Below are 21,356 nucleotides of genomic sequence, written 5' to 3' on the forward strand. Positions count from 1 at the left end.
CAGAGGCTGTGACCACGAGCCAAGTTGCTGCTGCCTTTATTTTCCCCACCTGAGGAATTGTGTCCTCCTCCTTACAAACAATTTCTTCCTTATGGGCACCTTTTCAGAAAGCAGTAAGACTTCCCTAGTAGGAAAACATGAGCCTGCAGGGTGAGGCACTTCCTCCTAAACACCTGTAAGGAATTATTTGCTCTTCTGTTAAATACTGCTCATTATCAAATTATTGCCACATAGAGAGATAGAAAGGATAGCTCTATAGGAAAGGCTTTATTTAGAAAATATTTGTACCAAGGTTTTTTTTCTAAAGTATGTCCCTCAGTTTTTAAGGTTAACAAAGGTTATGTGCAACTAACAGATTCAGCTTAATTTTAAATGCAGGAAAACTACCTGGAATGGAGGGGGGAGGAGGGGTTCAGTTTAATACAGAAAGTTAGTGTAATGTAGAACAGCAGTGTGTCTTACTGGTAACATTTCTAATAAAAATTACCATTAAAATACCCAGAGTTAAAGCTTAAGAGGAGACAAAAGTTTAATGGTGGAGTAAACAAGTGGAGTAAAAACAAGTAAGTTGTCAAGGACTACAGAAAGGTTCTACACTTAGTCTTCAAAGTACAAAATACAATAAATACATGAGGCTCTTTGTAAAAAGAAGAATCTAAAACTACATTTCTGTTACAGCACATGGTATTTTGAATACATAGAATTTCTAAGATGCTACAGCTTGTTTTAAAGTTATTGCTTAATGGATTGGTCATGTGGTTGTCGCTCTTCAGATGCACTTCATGTTTTTTAGCTTCTTTTAACTAAAATTTTGCTTCCAGCAATAAGCAGTTGGGTGCTGTGCACATACTTTTAATTTCTCCCATCTGGAAAAAAGCCTTGGGATAAATTTGGACAAAGCCAAGTTACCTGTTTCATGATGATCCCTTCAATGGCAAATTCAAAAAGTTCTTGTATTTAATGCAGAGAAAAGTGAAACTCTCTTCTGCCATGTTTGAAGGAATCCAAGTGGGTACTTGAACATAATGGCTTGATTCGACCAAAGGCAGCAGAATTTCATTTGCTTGTAAGCATTATTTCATCTTGTACAATGCCCTCATCCATTTGCTAATGCATCAATCCTTCATTTGTTTTCAAAGCACATTCTTCATAGCTTTCAAATTACATTGTCATTGAAATAAGTCTCATGATACTGGAACCAACACAAAATGGACTCTTTTTCCCACAAGTTATCCATGATTAGTACTTCAAGAATCTGGCTTCTGTACTATTTCATGCCAAGCTTCTTTGTCTAGGTTTAATCCTCGGATACAGCTGAGGGTAAAAGAGAAATGAGGTTTAAAATTTTAGTACTTTAAAAGGTTACTTTTTTTAAAAGAAAAAAATAAAGGAACAGAAAACCTTTTTGGTACTACAATTCTAATGTAATCCATAGTAGCAAGAACATGGTTATAAAAAATAAATATTACATGTTATAAACTAACAAATATTAATTTAGCAGTCTGAGGCAAGCTTAAAAAAATACCAACCATGTCAGTACAAGAGGAAGGTATGGAACAGCACGTAATGGAGTACTTTCAGCTCTGCCCAGATGGGTGGGCCAGGAAAAGCACATGGCTTTGTAAGTCAAGAGACTTCTGTGTTCAGTGAACTGTGGGATTGTTCCCTGTTTCATAAATGGGACCAGAGAGGTATTAAAGTCTGGTTTGCTTTCTCTCAGTGCCTATCAGCTTTTATGTCTGTATAGCTTTGGGCAAGCTGGAAACATCTGTGTGCAGAAGGACCATGCAAGTGGAGGAGCTGTGCTTTAGGGTGGGTGGCCAGTTCCATCAAGGACCTGCCCAGCAGTGAATTGGGACCTGCCAGCCTGTGCCCCCTGGGCCCTGTGCTGCTCACACACCCTGGCCACACACACAGGGGTGCAGGGCACAACTGACAGGACACAGCTTGGGTCAGCTCACAGCAGGGACAAGATGTCTGGGAAGCTGCTGGCTCCCACTTGGAAGGGCTTAGGGAACAGCTACTGTTCTGAAAAGCACAGCCACTGGCATATGAAAGTAGGATACATTTCATACAGTTAGGAGTGATGAGTCCTCCATGCTCTAAATGGCAATGCACATCTACATCACAGCTTGGGTTTTCTCAATGAGTAAGACAAGGCCAACAACTTCACCACAAGGTCTGTCTCAGCCTGCTGTGGTTTCACCACTGTTAGAGGTGAAGTCAGTCAGTTACAGTACCATAACACCTGACAATGTTCCAAAGACTCCCTTTGACAGTATTATCTTATTGGCTTAGGGAGCTGTGGAGTCACTAACAAGGGTAGAGCACTGATACAGATAATTTAATCCTTGTTTTTATTCAGTACACCTGAGTGCAAAAGGATAAAGCAACTATGATGAAGACATAAGAATATATTAATCTACCAAATATTTGCCTCTTTGGTGAACATCATAGCCTAGAATTCAGCTGCTATATTAAGAGGCTGGTAGTTGCTTTGGAGAATCACCACATGATATTTCAGTGGCAGCACCAGAACAACTGAGCAGACACAGGAGAGTCACAGTTAATAAATACTGTGTAGTTTTACCCAAAGATTCTGTTGGGATTGTGTTGTGCTTAAAATGGTAAGTTGTGATCCCCAGTTTAAGCTGTGCTCAGGCTGAAAGCACAAGCTTATGAACAAACAGCACATGCACAATTCACCCTGGGGCAGGCAAAAACCAAAAAGCTGCCATTTTGACATTACTGCACAGGGCTGATGGCTGCTCTCAATTTAGAAATGTTTACTTTTGGAGAGGAAAAGACTGAGCAGAAATACTATGGTAGGGAGGATTTTACAGTACACGGTGTTAGGCCTGACCTGGAAATGATACAGAAATTAAAACTGATTTTGCATTAGATAGAGTTGCTCTGCAAAATCCATCCAGTTTAGGAGTAATGATTATCTGCATGAGGAAGGAGGTTCAGCCTCTTTCAAGCATCATGCATCAATCAGCTAAAATTCACAGTGGTCAACCTTGGAGAACCTCTTATCTCCAGCACCAGGGCAACTAGAATTGTAGAAAAAAGCTTCATGGAATTTTTATGTATGTGTCCATCTGCCATAGTTTTCCAGCAACTCGGCTATGAGGAGAAATACAGGGACATAATGGAAAGTATCTTATTTGTACACAGTTGTTCTTAATAAAAGAGGCAGTACAAAAGGTGATGAGAGAAGGGGAGGCCATTCATTGGACATATGGTTAAATGTTACTTTAAAAGCATAGGAGAAAATAAAGATCTGCCTTTACTGAGCAATGTAATCTGTTTTCCAACCCTAGAAAAAAAAGATAACCTAGGTTTTTGCAGTGTTTATCTCCTTGGATCAAAAAGTGCCCTTTGGACACAGGAAAGGACTCATGACACACTCTTCATGCAATTTTCAGTTCTGAGGGCCCTTTGTGCCAGTACATCACTTTGTGAAACAGGGAAAGCTAGTTTTTTTCTCAAACAATCATAGAATATCTTAAGTTGAAAGGGACCCCTCAAGGAGTCATTGAGTCCAGCTCCTGGCCCTACCCAGGACAGCCCCAAAAATCACACCATGTGCCTGAGAACATGCTCAACAAAACGTTACTCACACATCATGTTTGGATGAAAGGGGTTTTTCTAAGATGATGAGACAAGATTGGTATTAGAGCCTGCAGTATATAGCAGGCTGGTGATACACGTTGTTCTTTTGTGCACCCATTAATCTGTGTTAAGTACCTTAAACAGAGGGTGTTAACCCACTCTGCCAAGGTATTCAACTCCCTAAACAAAGATGGAGAATGTCAACTCCTTCCTCTTGACTTTTAAAGCTGCACCTCAGTGCAAGAGGTGCAATGAGAACACAATGCTGTGTACACTCCCCACCCTAGGGTGAGGTTTCTTTGGTGCTGGCAGTAGGCAGGACTCACCCCTAGCAGGTTTCGGGGCACGTAGCCTTCCTTGTCGTTCAGCCGTGCCCACCACCACTCAATCTCCTCCTCATCCTCCCGGCGCAGGATTGTCATGCAGTCTCCTTCCTTCATGGACAGCTCGTCATCATTCTGAGCCTCATAATCCCAGAGTCCATAAATCACTCCTTTGTTCATTATGCCCATCTTCTCCTGCACTCCTGCAAGTTTGAAAACACAAAGCAGCTAAATTGAAAAGAAAATAAATAAATAGAAAGGACAACAGGAGGGAAGACTTCTTTATTCTTACTGGAAGACAGGCCAGGAAAAAACCCCAAGCAATTCCTACCTGCTTGGCACCTTGTTGCCTGGTCAGAGGTGGCCCTGGAAGAAGTGGCTTTGTGAAGTTACTTAGAGAAGACAGATTCCTTCCTTACACATGCTCAAAAAATACAAGGCAAATGGGGAGAGCAGCACTGATTGATAAAAGGTTATATTTTTGTGTTCACTCTTTCTAGACCTAAGCGATGGTCAAAAAACATTTTCCGTACTCTTAATCCAATGGTTACCTCTTTCTGTCACAGGGAGATAGCAATACCTGCTTAGGTTGACCACCACTGTCATTTTGATGCTTGTGGTGTCATTTGCCACCTGGGTAATTTTATTTCATAACTTCAAAGCACGTTGCATCTCAGACCTGTACCTGAGAGATTTGCCTGCTACTCTTCTGCAGCTGCTTTTGGTTAATCAAGCACTTATCTCAGCAGTTCTTAATTTCTAACATTATTTTTTGTTTTGTTTTAAACACTACCTTCAGAAACACAATTCTTTTAAATTATTTTTGGACCAAGGTATTTTGGAGTACACACATACACCCTGCAGTGTTATTTAGAACTTGCTCACTTTACAGCTGTAGCCAGAGATGATACTTTTCTTTCTGTACACATTCCTCAGCCTCCATACACAAAACTGGAAAAGGTATCTTTGCACACCAGTTGATTTTCTCTTAGGTAATTATTTTAAAATACTGAATCCTACTGGGGTTTCAATGTTTGGTTTTGGTATTTTCAGGAGCAAAGATCCTGAAAGTTTTATGCATCATAAAACTTGTCCTTTCCCTTTCCATCACATACCTATTACAACATTCTGTATAGGATTGCCACCTACATCTGCTAAAGGAAGCACCTGCTCAAATCAAGTCCTCTACTTCTGCACACCAGCTCAGCACATAAAATTAAATTATTTCCAGTGCATGATAAGCTCTGCTCAGAGAAACTCTTCCCTTGCTTTGCATTTGGTATAATTAGAGGTTTGGCCAGAGCTGTGCTCTGCACCCATGTGGGAGGGAAGATGGAGCACTGATTATCAGAGCAGACAAAGATGATCTACACAGGGCATCTGGTCTCCTAAAGGGGTGTTAATAGTCACACCAGGGTAGTGGGGCAAACACACTCAGAGACAGCACAGGCATTACATTTAAGAAAGTGGAAAATTCCATACTTGAGCAGCATCAGACCTGTCATTTAGTCAGTGATAAAGGATGATTGGTTTTATTCAAACCTACCTCTTACTTGATATTGGACATCATTTGCAAGAAAAAAGATTAAGTGAATCAATGAATTACATCAGGGTTTATTAGCTTAATAATGAGTTTAGAGGGCCAGGTTTTAGTACAGTTCTGGAAACAGATACACATTCCCAAACCTCTTTTACAGAAGCAGTTTTAGGCAGGGAATAATTTCTTACAGTAACTACAGGCAACCAGAACCAGCCTTAGCAGTATTATTAATTTCTAATGGAACAATATGGAACTTTGATAGCTGAACAGCCAATATATCAAGAGATAGATTGAAACCACTGAAACTATCTGAAAAAACTGGCAATAAGCCAAAGCCTTCCAGTCCTTTCAGGACCCATCAAAAAGTATCTCATAACACAAGAAAGATCCCAAACTCAACATACAGAGTAGCAAGTCAGATCATCAGATGGCAGGTCATAAAAAACCCCACAAACAGAAAGAATGTATTTCTTCATGCTGTATATACTGAGTCCATGGACCTCCTTTCCACAGGAGGTCGTGGGCAGTTTACCTGAATTTAAGGATTAGACAAATTCCTGAAAGAAATCCCTCAAGAGCTGATCAACACAAAGATACCATCTCTTAACTCATATGTGAGCTAAAACCAGTTTAAAATATTAGACAAGTGGTGTTATTTTTTATCTAGTCCTACAATCTTCCTTGGGTATTTGGTCTTGATGCTTCCCTTGGAGTCTGGACACAAAACCAAATGGAATTTTGCTTAGCCTACAAATTTTGATGCCAGTTATAAAGGCTTCCTCCCTTTCTAGTGAAAACTACCTATTTGGCACCAAGAGACACAGTTTTCAAGCTTAGTGAGGACAGCTGGACAGACTGTTTTGAAATCTGCTGGCTGAGCAGCTTAGAGAAACTCAGATCTCGCCTGTGCCACAAAAGCAGCAAGGCAGTTTTACAGCTTTTTCTGCTGTGTTACATTGCTGTTACTCTAACCTCTTGCAGAGGGATGACACACCAGCTGGTAGGTGCCATGGGGATACAAGCTACATACAAAACAGAGAAAAGTAACTTAAAACCTCATTACACACAAAACATACAGTAAAGTAATGTAAAACCTCATTGACTAATACTCATCGCACCCTAGGGGGAATTAGTTTTCTCCATTAAAAGATAGTATCTCTGTAGCCTTACTATTTGAATAAAATCTAAATTTAATATGGGATTTCTTTTTAAATGCAAGTGAAGAAAAAAGTCAGGAAGGTAAAGTCAAATTCAGTGCTTACTAATATCCATTAAGGCAGGAACTAGGCAATACCTTTTTTGGTTCTAAGGTGCACATTAGTAAATACTCCTCATTTAAAGACACCAGGTAACAGCTATAAACTGCCTACTGACATATCCATACTACCTTTGTTTTTATGTAGAAAGTTCTTATGTGGCAAGATTCACCTAATTGGTGAATCTGTCAATGCACATGCTTCACTCAAAGCTTTTAATGTAGGGAAAGCTTTTGTTACTCAGATCTCCTCCACAGGATGAATATTACAAAGTTAATCTCGATGGATCTCATTCTGTGACAGCAAGCTGGCAAAAACCTCCCTCTTTCCAAGAGGGACCTGTGGCACAGGCACATAACCTGAGTGTGCAATTTACCCCTCCATATGCACAAATGAACTGAGAGGTGGCAGGGGCACCCCAGGCATGCTCCAGGACTCGGGGCTGACACTCACCATACAAGAACTGGGAGCACTGCGTGTAGCCTTCCTCCATCTCCTCGCACTTGTCCGCAGCCGTCTGCATGTCGCTGTAGGTCATGGCAAAGACAGCCGCCCCCGACTCCACCAGGAACTTGCACACCTGCACGTTATTGCAGGATGCTGCACAGTGCAAAGGGGTCCTGCAAGGCAAGGACAGAAGGATGGCACTTCACTCCCACTGCTCGTGGAGCGCTCACAGAGCCGCGGGAGCGAACGGGCAATCAGCCCTGCCCTGCTGCAGGCTTCCCAGCACAGCACTTAACCCAGCATGTCAATCGCTTTCCACAGATAGCAGGAGCTACAGCAAGGGCTGCTTGAGCCCTAAAGCTAGGCTTCCATCCAGATCTCCAGCTATTCTACCTTTTTTTAATCTATTAACATTTTAGGAACATTCACTAAGGCACTAAAAATTTAAAAAATTAATATTAAAAAACCCACTCAGAAATCTTTCTGACATCATGCCTCGAACAATCTAGATAATTACTTCAAGATTTGACTTCATGACAAGGGCAGGTAATTGGAATAACCCCTGAGGTTGAGGGACCACAAACATCTTTATTCAGTCTTAGGCCTCAAACCCTTCTGTTATAGGCAGAAATAATAGTAAAATCACGACCCCCTGCAACAGCCTTTCGTAAATAATCTCACTAGTTATTTGTAAAAAGGATTTGTAACCCATTATCAGTTGTAAACCTAGTTTGTACATTCTGGTTTTCCACTTCATTTTGGTTTAAAGTTGTGTGATTATTGGACAAAACTGGAGAGAGTTTGCAGGGCTAGATACTGCCCAGAGTGCAGGTAAGTTACAGGCTCACAGAGGACATTGGGAATTTCAGCATAAGGCTCATTCATTATAACCTGTCTTCAATATCTCAAAGAAACAGAGCAATTTCCTGACAACTGTGTCCATCCCACAATGTTTTTTTCATACAGGGAATATTGCTATAATTTCCCTATTCTCCCCTCTGCACAGTCCCATGTGATGCCGCACAGAGTACTGTTGCTCTGCTTTGGAAAGAAAACTCATTGCCAGCTCCAAAGGAGCAAAGCAAGGGACATTCTGAGGGACCTGCAGCTCCCAAGCCAGGGCCCTTGTGGAGAACATCCATAAGGAGCCACTTCATGGAACCTTTACCATCCATCACTGTCTGCAGCGTTCACGTTCACCCCAAACTGCACCAGGAACTTCACAATTTCCGTGTGCCCAGCACACACAGCGTTGTGCAGCGCAGTGATTCCTTCATCATTGGGCATGCTAGGATCTTCCACCTGGCCAGCCAGAAAGGAACCAGTCACATTCAGGTGAAACACTCTGGAATAAACACCTCTTCTCATATAAGAATCAGTTGTCTTATTCTGAAATACGGATCTGTGACATATTTCTAGGAAGGACATGAACAAGAGGCAGAAGAGTACAACCACCACCAATTTTTCAACAAGACTGACATTTAAGCTTGCAGTCTCCCTTTAACAGTTTGGTTCAGAGAAAAAGGATCTTGAAAACTTACTAGAAGTATTTTTCACAAATTTCTGATATATGTCTATTTAACTGTGAGCAAAGTTCACATGGATTTTGCTTATCGAATTATCTGATAACATGCCAGACAGGGAACGAAACACTACATAAAAAATGAGACGAAGTTGCCTTGCAAATTTATAGTCTTGATGCTAAAAATCCACTGTGGACTTGACACACTTCAAATCAGTCTCCAAGTATGATCACTTAGAACCCGTCAGGATTTATCTCTTCAAGAACATATCTAGGTTCTGCACTAGTCCAGAAAAGCTACAACTTCCCAGTTTCAACTGGGATTGAAATTCCTTGTCTTACAAATTAGCATTTGTACCTCATAAATTATTCTCTGCACGAGGTCAAACTCCCCCTCCAACGATGAATCCAGAAGCAATGCCAGGGGATTGAATTTCACTCTCATTCCATGCCCAATCCTCTCTGAGCCAGTCTTACGCAAGTTCGTCCTCTTTCCCTGTGAAAAGGTAACACAAGTTACAGGCACTTTTTTCCTGGAAGAATAATAATATAAAATTGCTTATTTGGGAATGAAAGCAGAAATGATCAAAGCAATGTTTAATATTAAATTTACACCATCTTTACCAATTCCCAAACACATTATGAATATATTAGGTTAGGCATGTTATGAAAGATCTCTGCCTTTATCTCTGGACAAGGTCACTATTCAACTCTATACAGAAGTTACCTTGATCAAACATCACCAGAATAGTGAAACTACCAAATCCCTGAAGGTCAGGAAACGATGCATATTTTTTTTCTTGTTGTTTGGATGATTTTAGCATTAACTCTCACAGCAGTTACACCAACCAAGCAGCACACTCCACAGAGTACACTACTTCAAGTGCTGATGTTAAAGTGCCTAACATTTTTGTAAAAGTATAGCAGAGGATAGCAGGAGCAAACAGTGATGGAAAACAGTTTTGGAAAGAATACAGAACCAAGTGTAGAATTACTTTAGATGCTCCCATGGATACTGGAAACCAAATATTTCTATAGCTGAGTTTGTACCTTTTCCTTTAGGGAACATGCTTGCATTAGCTCAGCACTTGCCCAGCTGGCTAGGCAGCAGCAATAGGACTATTCACGAGGGTATGTAAATTTCTGACAGATGTCCAGGCAAAGATGAATAGAATTGACTCATACTCTGCAGGAGCAGGCATGTGGAGATAAGATATGTAAGTAGAGATTCCCATGAAATACTCTTCTGTCTGTAATTTGTACATAGTATCAAAAGTAGGGGCTTTTTCAAGAGTGAGCCTGGCAGCACAACCCACAGATTTAAATATGAAATCAAGAAGGTAGGCTGGTTTCTTCTCATCACTGCAGAGTTATTACAAAACCAAGCAGAAATGAGTTCTTACAATTCAGGAAATCCTACCACTCAAGTTTCCTTGTAAAAGGGAGCAAGAACATAATCTTTAAAGCATGAACACACAAAATGTCTACTCCATGCACAAATTACAGGGTTAAAAAGCACATTTAAAGCCTTTAACTCCTCTGCACTGAAGTGATAGAGGAAAAAACCACTTTCATGTATCAAGTTATCAAAACTGTATTCATGACAGGTTTCTAAAGAAAGTCTCTGAGAAACCAAAAACATTACACATTTTCGTTCTACAACAGTGCAATAACATCACACACAGATACAAATTTGCAAAATAAAATGGTAAAAGTGCTGCCTCCTCCTAGCCCCAAGAGACTCCATTTTTATGCAACTTGAGAGTAAACTGATGTTGAATCAGGTTCCAAAGAAATTCAGAAAACATTCAGTAGAAGAAATACAGTTGATGTCTACAAATGAGTTTTTAAGGCAAAAACTAAAGTAGTCTGTTCCTCCATATTTTTCAAGCAAGACGCTTTCAGATAAGCAAATGCAATGCAGGATTAAGAAAATTCATTTCCAGCTCATATTAGCAATAGTGGAAAAGGCTTGGGAAATCAGTATCTCTATCTTTATCTTGAATTTCTCTTAAAAAGGAAGTAAAATCTGGGTGTAAGCAGACTTCTATAAGGAATGCTCTTTACAGCTCTGAAGAGTTTTACTATTTGTGTATTCCATTTGAAACTTTTCATTATGTCATTAATTCTAGGAACAAGAGAGACTTTTCATTACTGCCATGCAGTCTGGAGATAAGAGCATCACACAAGTAGAACAGATACCCACAGAGAGACTTTTAGACTGTGGAACTGTTCTCCCACATCTGCTTGAGCTCTACAACACAATGTACAGGGTTTACAGCAGCACTTGAGAGGATTTATTGACAGGGCACCCCAACTGTAAGCTAACAAATACTTACAGGAGGCAAGGAAAACTGTCCAGTAACTTCAGGAGGCCTCATATTGAATGAGTCCTCTCCCAAACTCTCTGGTTCCCCTGATGGATAGGGAGGTGGTGGGTATGGAGGATACTCTTCCATGTACACCTCCAGTGGCAGTGGAGCTTCTAGGTTTGGTTCTTCTGCTTTGGGCTGTGTGAATTCATCACTGTCTGATACAGCCTCAGGTACAGTGTCCAAAGGTGCAGGGGGAAGAGCAGCTTCGCTCTGCTCTGCTGCTGTGCTTTCTGTCTCCTCAGCAATAGCTGGTTCTGGCATGGAAGCAGCTGTTTCTTTTTCTGAGTCTGTGCTTAGATAAGGATTTGGGATTTCCACCGGGCTCTCAGGACTGGCAGCTGATGCTGTCTGTTTGGAGGGATGCGATGGAGCTGAGATAGTCTCCATTGCAGCCAGAGTGGTCCTCTGATACAACAGCTTCTGAATGTTGGGGCCATTAGGCCCCTCTGGCTCAGTAATAGAGCTGCGTTTCTTCAGCGGCCTGGGGGCATTGGACAGCTTTTTCCGTAGCGCCTCCAGGTCGGCATCGCTCTGGTTGCGGTAGGGGTTGGATAGGAAAGGCAGCAGTTTGGTCGGGCTCAGGGGACGGGGTATCCGCTCTGGTTCATGGTTCTCATGAGCAGAGGCTGCTGTTTCCATCTCAGGCTCTGGACTGCCTGGCTTGCCCTGCAGGTTGGAGTAGATGTTCTCCGTCTGCGGCAGCTGATTCTGTACCGCAGCTCCTGCCATCACGGGCTTGCCGTACACTGGGGAGCAGTTCAGAGAGGGGTGGGAGGAAACAAGTTTGAATATTTGATCAACAAGAAAACAACAACAAAGAAGAAAGGTGAATCAGGCTGTGTATTCTTTGTGTAGGCTAAAGAAGCAGAATACAAAAAACTGAACAGAACTAACCTGGTAACTACACGTACCATATAGTTATCTTGCAAACACAAAACAGACATGCTGCACTTCCTGTTAACACTCTTACACACCACCTAAGATTCTTACAGCTGCCCTCACCCACTTAATTTCCCCAAGGAACAGCTTCGTACTCACAGCCCAGGTGGAAAGAACATCTATCTGAGGTTTATCAGGCAGAAGAGAGGGAGAGAGCCATATGCTTACCACTTGGGAAGTGTGGTCCTCTGGTCTGCGCCCTCGTCAAAGCACTCTGCACTGCCTGCTGGAAGTTCTTCCCAGGAGTCTGCTGTTGGGTGTACATGCTGTAAATTGAACTTGCAGCCACAGTTTGAGGCTTTCGAAATGGTGGCAGTGAAGTCTCTTTGGATGGCTGAGGAGTAAAAGGTCTCACAGCTGCTGCTGGAGGACTCTCCTGTTTGGAGGAAGGAAGAATTTGATCCTGGCTAGAGGAAGAACCTGCAGGAGGCACTGAAATTCTTTGCTGTATCTGCTGAGAAGGATGGGAAGGCTGCTGTGCCACTGGTTTTTGCTTGCTCCCCATAGCTGCAATAGCCAAAGGCAGCTTCTGCAGGTTTCCATCCAGCTTTGTATCAGCAGGTTGCAGATGACTGGCTTGACCAAAGTAAGGCAAGTTTATCTGTTTTGGTTTAGTGGGGACAGGTGGTGGCACCTTGGTTACATTTTTACTGGTTGTCTGAAAGACAAAAAAATTTCATTAAGGTTACTCATGGTTTAGGAGTGCTGCTGTGAAGGACCAAATACCCTCAAAGAATGACACAGTATCTTATTTGTACTACTGCTGCAATAATGTTTACAACATCATTGTAAACAAGAAGAAACTGCTTGAAACATTTTGTCACCACTGTTGTTTGAATACACTTTGAGCCTATTCTCTTTAATTCTTTCTGTAACAGCTATGTTTAAAACAGGAGCAATGGCAGGGCACAGTAATTTCTCTACAGATGTCAGAGACACTTGGCTGGCAAGAGGCTGCTCTCCAACAAAGCACTTGTCATCCCCAGTTGCAGGCTACTTCTCCCCTACCTGATCAAACTGTGCCCTTGTGCCAAAATTTAGGTGGGAAGTCTTGCTGCTATCAAACATATGAAGGAGACTGCTGCATTAAAGAGTGAAACAAGTGTGTAAATGATTTAAAAAACAAACAAACAACAGCCAAATGCCTCTTTGTATCTTTGGGGGGAAAAAATATATGCATACACACTAGTACAAGTAATACAGCCGTTTTTATGTATTAAGCCAAAATGTAGATTCTCACCACAGGGACCGTAGAGAATGATTTGGAGCTACCAACTGCCATCAAAAGCCTAACAGGCTTTTCTCCTCAGAAGCAGTCTTTTAAAAGCTGACCTCAGTACTTTTCAGAGCTTTCTGCCAGCACATTAGAACAGCTGTGGGTAAGCCCTGGCAGATGAAAGCAGCAGCCCGGGCTCCTTGCATACCTGTGCTTCCCGCAGGAGATCCTCACTGCTCTGGTTCTTCCTCAGAGTGCCCAGCCCAGCAGACTGGTCCACAGAGTCAAACATGGAGAACGGACGCACCTTCTTCTCTTTGTCTCGTAAAAAAGTTTCTCCTTCAGCTGTTGTTGAAGAGAGAGGAAACAACTTTCAAAGGGGATGGCACAACTGTAGGGATAAGAGTCCTGCTCTGTGCAATATTTACCACAGTGTATGCAGGAGATGCTTTTTGCATCCATCCTACCCCTGCACCAAGGGCCCCTGGGCCTGCCAAATGCTGTATTATGCAAGTTCAGCAGGGGCATGTAAGAAGGAACTAGGATTTACTTCACCACCTGAAGTGAGTTGTGGGTTTGAGTTCTTTCTTCATAAGAACCCTGCAACACCATAGCAAAGCAACATCAATGTTCTTTGACTTTTTTTTTTGTGCTTTCAAATGAATTCTCTGTTATTTACTGAAGCATTTAGAAGAGAAATATCATCAACTAGAATATCCGTATTTTAAGATTAGCCAAGCACAAAAGAACATACCTTGTCCTTCACTTGTCACAATTCCTTTCCCTGAAGTCAAGACTGAACCTTGACTAATATGATTGTCTGTATTTGAACTGCTCCAGTCAGGGGCAGATGGGGAAGGTTTTGTATTGGGGACCACAGAACCTAGGAGAGAACAAATTGAACACATTACGCTAAAATAGTATTTTTTATTGACTTATTACAAGTAGGGGGGTTTTTTCTGTAAGAGTCAGGTCTAGACAATGTAAAAACATCACCTAGAGGTTAACTGCCAGAAAACCTATAATTATAAATTTTCATTCATTTGTTTGTTTTAAAAAGAGAATTGCAAATGAAGTTCAGGAACAGCTACCAAAAGCAGCAGCAAAACTTTGTCGTAGCACACACCTGCACTTCTAGCATGCAAAAAAGAAACTTCTGTAGATTGGCTTATTTCCAGTTAGTATGAAACTTTCCTGGAGTATCTGTGCTAAGTTAAAAGTGATACAATGTTATAAAAGATATACTGTGCAAAGAAAAAGCATGATGCTATAAAGCATAGACAGACCCTGCAAGTGATATTCAAAACAGTAGAAAAATCATCTGTGTGTTTAATGTGCATACAGGTTCTGCTTTAAAGCTAGCCTTCACATTCATTGGAGTAGACACCCAGATCTGCAAAAATCACTAAGAAAATGCTTGCAATCTGCTATTAAATATTTCACTGAATTCTTTCTACTAAATTCTAAATAATCTAAGTAATGTTAAAGTCAAACAGTAATAATAAGCAGCAGGAGAAAAGTTCTGTTCTGACAAAATAACAAAGTCTCCGTAGGAAAGCAGTCCTTTTGTCCAAATGCTAAAGAATAAGATGTGATATTTTAGTTCAAATAGCTAACCACCACACATTGCTCAAGCAAAAATTCAAATTTTCTGTAGTCTAGAGCTTAAATTCCACTCCAGTAGTTTTAGGATCAGCAAACCAAATAAAAAGAAACAATCCTCCATTCTCCAATACGGCAAGAGACACTTGGAGCTGCTTTTGTGCAATGGTTACTTTAGTATCTGCCAGAACTGGAGATGGAGGAAGTGAGATAGAAAATAAACAGAACTATTCTACAAGCTCAGTCTTCATTTCTTGCTTTTGGGAAGATCAGTGTTTCTCTTCTCTCCCAGCTGAAAAGGGAGTCTTCTCCCAGGATAGCACAGAAGAGATATCCACAACACTCAAGAGTTTCTCCAGACTTCTCTTACTGAACTGACTCTCATAGGACAAAGCCACAGAGAGAAGCCAACAAATCTCCATTAACTCTCCAAGTAGGAGAGGCCAAACCTCACTCATCAGCAAGTCAATAACTTTACTGCTATTTCTGTGCTACAAGCAACTGCCTCCTTTGTAAAATTTCTTGTCATGTTGCTTGATCTTTTACATGTGTCATTTCCAAAATGCACATTCAGAAAATTTGGCTTTGCCAGTTTTTAAATCCAGGCACCAGATTGCTACCAGGTATGTACTAAAACTGCCTCTAGAAACTCCAAGCACACTTGTTGTATAGTTTTTAGGAGAACTTCAAAATAAATAAAAAGAAGAATTACTTTACAGAAAAATCCTCCTACATTCCACACTGTACAACAACTCGTAGTGCTCACTAATAGATTTACCTGATTTTTAACATTGAATCATAGAAACTCAGTGCTTATAAAATATATTCACAGGTGCAGGAAAAATTGCAAGTAGCAAGACTGACACCTCAAATAAAGCTGTGCTTTAAAAAAAACCAAACAAACAGAACATCAGAACAGAGCTGTTAGGTAAGAAAACAAAACATATCTAGATAAGAAACACTAATTGTAAGCTATTACCTGCAGGAGCTTTAGCTTGTGAACTGTTCCCAGCTCTCATATTGGGCAGTGTTTGTGTTTTCAGTGGCCCATCAGGTACCTGCAAAGCTTGTGTCCCATCTGAAAATGCTGGCTTCACCAAAAGCTCAGGTCTGGAAGCAATACGTGGCATAGTAGAGGACTGGATATAAGGACCTACAGCTGCCACCCGACTTGGAGCAGAAGCCACTGGCTGTGGTAAATTCCCATCTGAAGAAACCTTAGGGAAAAAAGAAGAAAATTTAAAGAATTTTATTCTGCAGTATCCATTCATCAGAGTTTGAAACAGAAGTCAAAAAGGATAAAACAAGTAGCAAACGATACTCCAACATCAAAAGTGCTTTTTTGGAAAAGCTTTGAGCATCATAAAGCTGAGGTAGTAATAGCAAAAAAAAAAATCTAAAATAAAAATCCAGGACAGCATAAGACTTCTTGTCTGTAAAGAGTAAGTAGGTTAACACTAATGTACCACGAAAAGGACTTTAATAATACAAGACTTCCACTACATATGGATAAGGACAACAAGTCTAGCATCTCAACAACCTTCCCCCCCAGCAAGTTCTTACTTCAGGCTGTACAGACAACACACAGAACTAATGTTTCAGTTCTTAAATGCCCCACACTTACTGGTACATTCTCTTTCTGCTGCAGAGCTGCCTTTTTCTTCCACAGACGCTCGCGCAGCTCATTAACACGCTTATCCATGACTGCCACCTCCAAGTTGCGCTTGTTCAAACACTCCCTCTGTTGCTGCAGCTTGGCATTCTGCTCCTGGTTCAGTTTGTTCCTCAACTGAATAAATTCACAAAGCAGTGGGGGAGGAGGGGAAAACAAAAAAAAAAAAACAAAAAAAAAAAACAAAAAAAATTCACTTTCAGGATTGGGGACAGGAAACTGTTGGAAAGAGAAAAGCCTTCTAAAAAGTCAAGTCATGTTTTCCCTCCAGAGAAAACGCTGGTTAGTCTCCAAATTTTGCAGAAAGGAAAGGTATAGGCATTGGGTGCTCCTTCTTCTCTTTACCTTGAACCCAGCACAACTAACTCTCCATCCTCAGCATGCAGGCAGTCACACAGCCCTGGCAGGAACAGGAGCAACAGGATTTCTTTGCAACGAGGTAAGAAACAACCCAACCAAGTTTTAGCCTGGAAGAGCTGAGGGTCACGGGCTGGCCTCCCTTTACCTGCAGCTCCTTGTAGAGGCGGTCGAGCTCAGCTACAGCCGACTGGTTGTCGTGGTAACCATCAATCCGGCCGTTCTTCAGCATCTCCAGTTGCCTGGTGAGCTCCTCTACTTTGGACACGGCCAGCACCAGCTCGCGCTGCTTTTGCTGGAACAGGCTGTTCATCTGTTCAATCTCCTCCACTGCAGAGAAGGGCAGAGCACAATAGCTGCCCTGAGAAACAGCCCAGCGTGGGCTGCTTCCAAGGCAGCACTTAAGGAGACAGAAAGCGCCCTGCTGGCCTCCAGAGCAGGGCTGCTCAGCCAAACCCATGGGCCCCGTCACACCAGCTCTTCCTCTGAGCTCTGGCAAATGCACGCTCACTAGAATGATTATGGAAATTTGGTCTACTTAGAGCACTGACAGGGAGGGAAAGAGAACTTTTTTTTGTTACTTTCTAAAGTATGGAAATAAACAAAACCACAATACCAGACTGAATTCATCTGAAGAAGCCTAAATTCACTGAATGCTGAATTCAGCAGGAAGACACTCACTCAACCACAAGGCATATTTATGATACTTAGAACTCTGAATTTAGGTCATAAGAACTCAGTGACAAAACACTCAAGCTGTCACATTAAACAAAGACTCAGAGGGCGTTTTAGGGTCTATTACAAACATCTGTCATCAGCTGCTCCCACTGCTGAAACTGTTCTATTATAGAAGAAAATTTAAGGAATCAGTAAAAACTCAAGCAAGTACCAAAATCAGACCTGCTGGGGATGGTGCAGGGAAACAAGATTCACATGCTCCAAGATCTTGTATTATTCTACCATCCTTCCACACCTTTAAACTGGTATTTTGTGTGACAGAACCCAAACAGAAAAAGGATTCTACCCATAGAGAAACACTTCTGCTTTATCTGTCAACCACAATGCTTCCTACTAAAACAACATTCAGATTTTCAGTTGAGTCAGGCTGGAAATAACAAGTTCTGCACAATAGAGAGGATGAAAAGGTAAGCAGAAGAATAAATATTTATTTCAGACTTAATATTGATGTTGTATCAACATGCTGAACTACAAGCACCCAACCAGTACTGTAAGCAAGCAAGAACCTGGTCAAATTCACATAATTAAAAAGGAAATATGCAGCCATCAAATTACCTCTTGCATAAAAGGCAACTTGGGTACCTGGCTAAGCTTTGTTATAGGCCAAGAAAATAACACTCTAAATGTGTAGGGTATTGACACCAAGGATGGAAAAAGTTACTGTGGTGCACAAAGGTATTCAAGTAAGGAAAAAACCTACACTGTAATTAAAGAGCAGACATGCTAGGCTCAAAATACAGGGTGCTCTTACAGGATGTTTTAAAATATAGTAAGAAAATATATTTTGTTCTAGGTCAGTCATGAGTTTTCTTGGTAAATACAAGACATGAAATTGTTAAGATTAACACTGCTTGGAATGCTGTAAAAAACTCCTCTGAATCACTGAAATCACCAGAAACTTTTGAGTTCCAAGAACTGCACTTCATGAAAAATCCCAGGCTACCTTCCCCAAGCAGCAACTCACCTAATTTCCCATTACTGAGTCTTTTTTGCTCCACATGACCTTTCAGTGCTCTCACTTTCTTAAGTTTGGCTTCTTGATTCTCAGCAATTTCCTTTAATCGCTTCAGTTTTTCCTGTTCAGCAGCTTGCTGTTGCTGTCGCTGATCTTGCTGCTTCAGGAATTTCAGGCGCTGTTCCTGCAGTCAAGATAAGGATTTTGAAGCCTAAGAAAAATTTTAGCATTCATGTTCCAAGACATTTGCTAATTTCATTTAATCACTACTCGGCACTCTTGAGTTACAAGTGCTAAGAACTATTTTCTCTCTACCTTCTCCATGCTGCTTGTACTTGACATATCTCTATCATATATCACATTTTAAACAACTAGGTCATGCTGGAGAATATTAGACATTCTTTATATAGAAGGTATCCCATAAATTATTGGTATTTTTCATACTAATTGTACTTTTACTAGTTCTGCTAAAACCTGCTTGAGGAGGATGACTGCACCCCAAACCTCTGAAAACACACTGGTCTCCAGATAACGATCACCACTATCGCAAAACAGATAATTCAAGACACTGGAAAACCTTTACAGTGACCTGGCCCTCATCTAAACAACAGATATTACCTTAGTGGAGAGGATCCTTCTGCCTCTCCAAGGGAGTAAAATAATGTGTTACCAGTTTCTACATGCACATGTCTAGTTTAGACCTACAAGAAACTATGAGACCACTAAATCATCTACAAAGAATTCCTCTGAATCACTGGCCATTATACACGGCTTCCAGCTCTGGAGATGACACATTGCTCCAAGCTGCTTAGTAGAACTACTACTAAGACTCCCAAGCACTCACTAATATCCAAGACTACCACTGCTTACTAACATTAGAACTCCATACTTTCTCCAAAAAAAACAAACCCACAAAAGAAAAAAAATCACCAGTCAGATTTAGAAAACAGGGATTCTTGTGCACTTTGAATAAAAAAAGGCAGAGCAAAAAAGTGAGCTTGCCTTCCAGAGAAAACCAGGACCAGGCAGCACCCTCAGTGCATGCACTACTTTAGAGTCACTCCCACGCAGGAAAATGTCACAAAAAAAAAGCTATTACAGCTCATGTCTAAAAAGAAAATGTATTTTTCCTCCCTCAGAATCTATTTTTAATATTGCATCTGATTTCAGAAGGCAGGAAAGAGGCAATGGAAAGTCACTCTGAAGAGGCATCTAGGAAAGCAGGTGTTTTGTTTCAGAGAGGCACTTAAATGAAAAATTCTAGCAGTGGTATGCCCACAGGGCTACAGTTCTTCAAACCACAGGCAGCAGACACCCATCCAATGGGTATCTATCCAGAGTAAAACTCCTATTTTTATCTTTTTTAATCTTGTATAACTCCCTTTACAGTAAAAATAATGTTCCTGTTTCTCGTGACTACAGCATTATTTATAAGACCAGGGTATACTGCCATCACCTGTGAGTGAAACAGAAGCTGTGGAAGTTTAGGCTTCTCATATATAAACACATCTCAGCTGGAACTGAGAAGAGGGCAACATTCTTTGGCAAATTAAACAAGGCAGTATGGGTATTAATTGTGCTGCTACATTTCAAGTGAAAACTCTCATTTGCTTGGTTGAGTGACCAATTTCCTGCATCGTAGCTGTACCTGTTCTTAACCATGAAGCAGAAAAAAGTTTTATTGGCTGTTTTGACAGGCCATTAAAAAAATACCACTTAGCAGGTGCTGCAGGACTATTAGAAAGCCATGATTTGAAGCACTTCCCTGAGATCCAATTACTAAGGGCCAAGGGAACTGAACAAGATACTAAACATAGAGAGACACAGAGCTGATCTCAAAAGGAGAGGGAGAAAAGGTGTGTGAGAGAGGAAAAGCAGTGAGACCAGATCCTCAGAGCAGCCTTTTTCCCCAACAAAGCACATTCAGAAATGCATGGGAACATCCACCCAGACAGATGAGCCCTCTTCAGGACAGGCTCACATTCAACAATTCTCTGCCAAAAGCAGAATTTCCTGTTACATTTTCAAGAGTACTGTGTACCAACAACACTCAAGCAAAACATGAACTCTGTGCCACCATTCTGCAGATGCATTCAGAGTATTTTTTCCCCTACACAATTCAGGAGCACCCTGTGTTTTTCCATTAGCTTTTCTGTTATTGTTCTGCAAGCGTTTTATAAATCACAGTCCTAGGTTACTTCTATCACATACAAGATATCTTTGCAGCCAGCTGCCCCAGAAAACCAGGCAAACTCTTATCAGGAGAAAGCAAGATAGCATGACAGGACAGCAGAGACAGAAGCATTGTTCAGTGATCAAACTGGTGAATTGCTGGTCACCACATGGAGCACAAATAGAGCTGACAGAGCCACCAGGATGAATGACAGTATATCAGTGTTATGTGCTCTACCCTTTCAGTAGGCTAAATTGGTCACTTCTATCACTGGCATTATTTATATGTTTTACAACTGGGTATTTGCATAGATTGACTTTCAAATTTAAAAACAGGCAGCCAAAGAAAAGAAGCCCTCTGTTTAGAAGGGGTGAAAAAAACCCAATTCCCCAATCCTCCCTCCACTTCACATGACTGTTACTACCTTTGTTCCTGGCTGTAAACAATCGAATTCCAAACTCACCTTGTTAGCCAGCATTTGCTGCTGAGCCTCAATTTGTTGCTGTTGGCGTGATGCCATTTCCTGAAGCTCAGACAGTGTCATATCCATCCTTGGTGCACTCACCTGTCAAAGAAAACCCAAAGCATGCTAAGTCTAGAAGTTTTAATTTGGCTAGCACTTAACA

At 41.2% G+C, this 21,356-nt stretch overlaps 1 protein-coding gene across 1 annotated transcript in view; it reads right to left on the reverse strand.

The window, feature by feature from the left end:
* Window positions 1-511: 511 nt before the first annotated feature.
* The window catches only part of TP53BP2 (tumor protein p53 binding protein 2), a 52,260-nt gene continuing 31,415 nt past the window's right edge, over window positions 512-21,356 (reverse strand). The window contains exons 5-18 of the mRNA XM_082277010.1: window positions 21,194-21,295; window positions 18,567-18,741; window positions 17,013-17,194; window positions 16,460-16,624; window positions 15,815-16,052; window positions 13,988-14,116; window positions 13,442-13,578; window positions 12,186-12,675; window positions 11,043-11,824; window positions 9,062-9,199; window positions 8,350-8,483; window positions 7,188-7,354; window positions 3,942-4,141; window positions 512-1,314 (exon numbers count right to left, since the gene is read on the reverse strand). Coding sequence (XP_082133136.1) covers window positions 1,273-1,314; window positions 3,942-4,141; window positions 7,188-7,354; window positions 8,350-8,483; window positions 9,062-9,199; window positions 11,043-11,824; window positions 12,186-12,675; window positions 13,442-13,578; window positions 13,988-14,116; window positions 15,815-16,052; window positions 16,460-16,624; window positions 17,013-17,194; window positions 18,567-18,741; window positions 21,194-21,295 — 3,081 coding nt within the window. The 3' untranslated portion in view covers window positions 512-1,272. The remainder of the gene's footprint in view (window positions 1,315-3,941; window positions 4,142-7,187; window positions 7,355-8,349; window positions 8,484-9,061; window positions 9,200-11,042; window positions 11,825-12,185; window positions 12,676-13,441; window positions 13,579-13,987; window positions 14,117-15,814; window positions 16,053-16,459; window positions 16,625-17,012; window positions 17,195-18,566; window positions 18,742-21,193; window positions 21,296-21,356) is intronic.

Source organism: Coloeus monedula (genome assembly GCF_965178545.1).
Source record: "Coloeus monedula genome assembly, chromosome: 2".
Lineage (NCBI taxonomy): Eukaryota > Metazoa > Chordata > Aves > Passeriformes > Corvidae > Coloeus > Coloeus monedula.